The 3,574-nt window shown below is 64.5% G+C and overlaps 1 protein-coding gene across 1 annotated transcript in view; it reads right to left on the bottom strand.

Annotated features, from left to right (window-relative positions):
- Window positions 1–22: 22 nt before the first annotated feature.
- Mtcl1 (microtubule crosslinking factor 1) overlaps window positions 23–3,574 on the bottom strand; it is a 79,450-nt gene continuing 75,898 nt past the window's right edge. The window contains exons 16-18 of the mRNA XM_033757420.1: window positions 3,271–3,574; window positions 1,665–1,721; window positions 23–101 (exon numbers count right to left, since the gene is read on the bottom strand). The exon at window positions 3,271–3,574 is cut by the window's right edge and continues 90 nt beyond it. Coding sequence (XP_033613311.1) covers window positions 1,683–1,721; window positions 3,271–3,574 — 343 coding nt within the window. The 3' untranslated portion in view covers window positions 23–101; window positions 1,665–1,682. The remainder of the gene's footprint in view (window positions 102–1,664; window positions 1,722–3,270) is intronic.

The following is a 3,574-nucleotide window of genomic DNA, read 5'->3' as shown; positions in this document are numbered from 1 at the left end:
TCAGGCGGGGCCCACCGCGAGGGTAGGCGGCGGTTGGCTGGTCTCTCGGGCCTGGAGAAGCAGGGCTCCAGGGACGGGGCGCGGGCGGAACAGGGCAGCGCCTGGCAGGGAGGGACAGTGGTGTGAGAGGCAGCCTGCAGGCCGACCAATGCCACATCGACACATGACGGGCGCACACCCATGAGGACACGTGGAATGAGCGAGTGAACGTGTGGTCCGTTGATGGCACGGGGACAGCCAGCTGTGAGCGGAGCTGGGGGACTACAGAGCGGGTCTCCTCACACACAGGCCCCAACCCGTCATGCTGCTCCCCTCAGTGGCCTCCCCCGTGCTGGCGCCCACCTCCTCCTGCCGCCAGCCTTGCCCCTGCTGCTGTCTGTCTGTCTGCGCTGCCTGGTAGCGGGCTGGGCAGAGTCCCGTGGACAGAAGGCACTGCAGCGAGTGACCACAGAGGTCTCACGGCCTTTGGTGGCTCTTGGGAGCTGCTCATGTTTACGAGTTGCAACCAGGCACCCTCACCTCCTGAGCTGGAGAGCCTCGTGAGAGCACCCAGGACCCTCGCTCTCAAGGCCCATTTCTGTTTGGGAGAACACTGAGCTCTCTGCCTGCTGCTGGGTGACAAGGACATGCGAGCTCGGAGGTGGTGACAGAAGTGTAAACGCTAAGGCTCCTGGAGCCCGGGTGACCGTCACCCACAGCTGACGTGGAAACGTGGATGGGGGCTGGAGGGATGGTGCAGCATGAGCCCTGAGACGGCAGGAAGTGGGACGTGACGAGTGACCCAGGGGAGCAAGCGGAGGGGAGGAGCCAGGGGACGGGAGCTGGGGTGGCCGTGAGGGTGACTTGGCCGCAGGGCAGGGGGACCTGAAGCTGGGGAAGGCAGTGCAGGCAGTGTGGCTCCCCCGCCTCCCACGGGCACTGGGGACACCTCAGGTGCTGTACTTTCTGCTTTATGACCCAGCACATGAGTGTGTGTGCTGCGAGGCACTTGCTGCTTCGAGTCCTTCCCGGGACAGTACCCACCTCCTCTCCAGTGCCTGCCCTGTGGCCTAGTGCCACAGCCAAAAGGGCAAGCAGGTGGGGATTCCTTCGCTGGGTGCCACCCGGAGAGGGGCCTGGGGCCTCGCGTCCTGGGCTGCTGCCCATGGAACCGCCGTCCCCACACATGGTCACTTCCCTGGGGACACAGCCTTTATCCCAGCGTCTGGCTGCACTTTGGACCTAGTGCTGCCTGGGTCAAATCCTGAGTCACCCTTTCTCCAGGCCTCAGGGGGCTCTGCAGGCCGCCTGAGAGAAGCCCCGAGGCTCTGCCGGCACGGTCAACATGCTCAGCCCCGACTCCCTGGGCCACTCCTCTGGGGGCCAGAGGAAGGGGAGCCTCTTGGCAGCAGGTGGCAACGCAGCCTGTGACAGACTGTGGGGAGCAGGGTGGGCCGGGCTCGGACAGACAAGACAGATGCACTCAGGGCCCTGAGCTGGACCGCGCCTCAGAAAGTTCCCAGCGGCCTCCCAGTCACCCAGCGATCTTCACTGAACATCAGCCACCGAGGGGCACAGGGGTGTAGGCCTGGCCCAGGACACATGTGGAGTGGACCCCAGAGATGACGATGGTGTCAGACACACACACAACTGTCCGGATGCCGGGAGCCGGCAGAGGAACTTACAGCACAAGGAAGGCAGGGCTAGAGTCCCCACGGGGCAGTTAGTAAGACAGGTGGGCTCTGGACCAGCAGACAGAGAGAAGAGAAAAGCAGGCAGGTGAAGTCACGTTCTCACAGCAGCACAAAAGTTTCAAGCTGGGGACAGGGTGTGGCTCTCGGAACAGCCACCAGGAGGGAACTGCCCTCCACCCCTGTGCCAGGGAGGAGGCGCCGCCGCTGGCCCTAGGCAGAGGGACCACTGAGTGGCACCCTGGTCACCACTGGACCCGCTGCTGCTCCGGCTGAACCCCTCAGTGGACAGCACAGCAGCACTGAGTGTCCTTCCTCTCCTCATGGCTCTGGTGCTGCTGCCCTCGCCCAGACCTCCAGGGATGGTCAGGAGGGACCCACGGAGAAGTGGGAGCGAGCCAGGCTCCAGGAGTAGCTCTAGGGACACCGAGGGCGCCCAGGACCACTGCATGTTTGTGGGGACACGGAAGGGGTACCTTGCTCGTGTGGGCTGGCTCTCCACGGTCACTTCAGAGACACACTGCAGAGGCAGCAGGGGAGCTACCGGCAGAGCCCTTGGGGCTCCCCAAAACCTCCCCCTCCCGGCAGAGCACCTCTCTGGGTAGCGTGCGAGCCCCAAGAGGCCGAGGCCAGGGCATCTTTGGAGGGCGGGGAATCAACCGGAAGCCTCTCCTTCCTGGCGCTGGAGGACTCACTGTCAGGAACTCAAGCGTCTCAGCCTGAAACTAATGGCTACCGAGTCTCCACGGAAGCAGATGCTGCTTGCCAGCCAGCTAAGGACGCAGGGACAAAGCTCCCAGCCTCCTGCAGGTGGGAAGGCCACATGATCATCACGGGGCAGCCGCTCCCAAAGGTGACAGAGGACCGGCTGTCACCCAGCTCACCCCAGCAGCACCTGTCCCCGCAGCGTCAGTGTCACCCCAAGACCCGCGTCTCTGGAGCAGCAGGTGGACCCCATGTCTGCCCCACTTCAGATTAAACTACATCTGGGGACACATTCCTGGGGGGCTGAGACGCTGACCCTTCCTGGTCACGTGTGTGACTCGCCGGATAGATCTGCGGTTGTGGTCCTGCAGGCCACGTGCTGGGGATCCGTGATCCTCGGGACCAGCACTGTCACCCTCTAGCGGACCCAGGCAGGATGTGGATTCAATCCGCGCATTCCGCCTGGCTTTCATGTGGGTGGACTACTGGCCGCTGAGATGAGTGGCAACGGGGGACCCAGCGTCCTGACAGGAGATGCGTCGCGTCCCTGGGCCCACACACAGAGCTCTGTGGCGGGCAGCAGCCTCGTGTGCCCCCTCACCTCACACACACACCGGGTCACAGAGAAGGCACACCGTGACCCCGGGCCAAGCCCAGAGAGTTGAGACGGTCACTCAAGACCAGCGGACAGGACTTCATGCAGCCTCTAACTGCATGACACACTGAGCGCAGCATGATGACGCGAAGCTACTCGGGGCTGGGGCTGCCACTGAACCCTGTCCTCCTGCAAAGGCCACCCTCCCTGCTCCTGCCCAGAACCCAAGACCACAGCCAAGTTGCCCTGGCCCCGTGGAGGAGCTGGCCGGGTGGAAACTGAGCACTCCACACACCTTACCTCCATGGCCCCCAGCTCAGCTTCTCCCGGGAGGCTGTCGCTGGTGAGACTCTGAGGCCCATGGGCGGCCTGCCTCCTGTCCTCCTTTAAGGTGTGCTCCAGCAGCTTCCTGTTGAGGATCCGGGCCACGCTCTCAGCCAGCGTGTAGCCCGGGGGTGCGGACAGGTCCTGCCTTGTGGGCATTCCCTCTCCCCTGTCCTCCCTGCCTGCCGTCTCTGTGCCCATGCCCAGGGGACTGGGCGACCTTCCCCAGGAGCCGGGGCCCACTTCCTGGCCGGGACCCAGCTCCGGCCGGGTTCCGGCC

The sequence above is a fragment of the Fukomys damarensis genome, unplaced genomic scaffold (assembly GCF_012274545.1).
Source record: "Fukomys damarensis isolate Sample0158 unplaced genomic scaffold, DMR_v1.0_HiC HiC_scaffold_30, whole genome shotgun sequence".
NCBI classification, from domain to species: domain Eukaryota; kingdom Metazoa; phylum Chordata; class Mammalia; order Rodentia; family Bathyergidae; genus Fukomys; species Fukomys damarensis.
The sequence above is the reverse complement of the archived record's forward strand: the minus strand, read 5'-3'. Positions and strand labels throughout refer to the sequence as shown.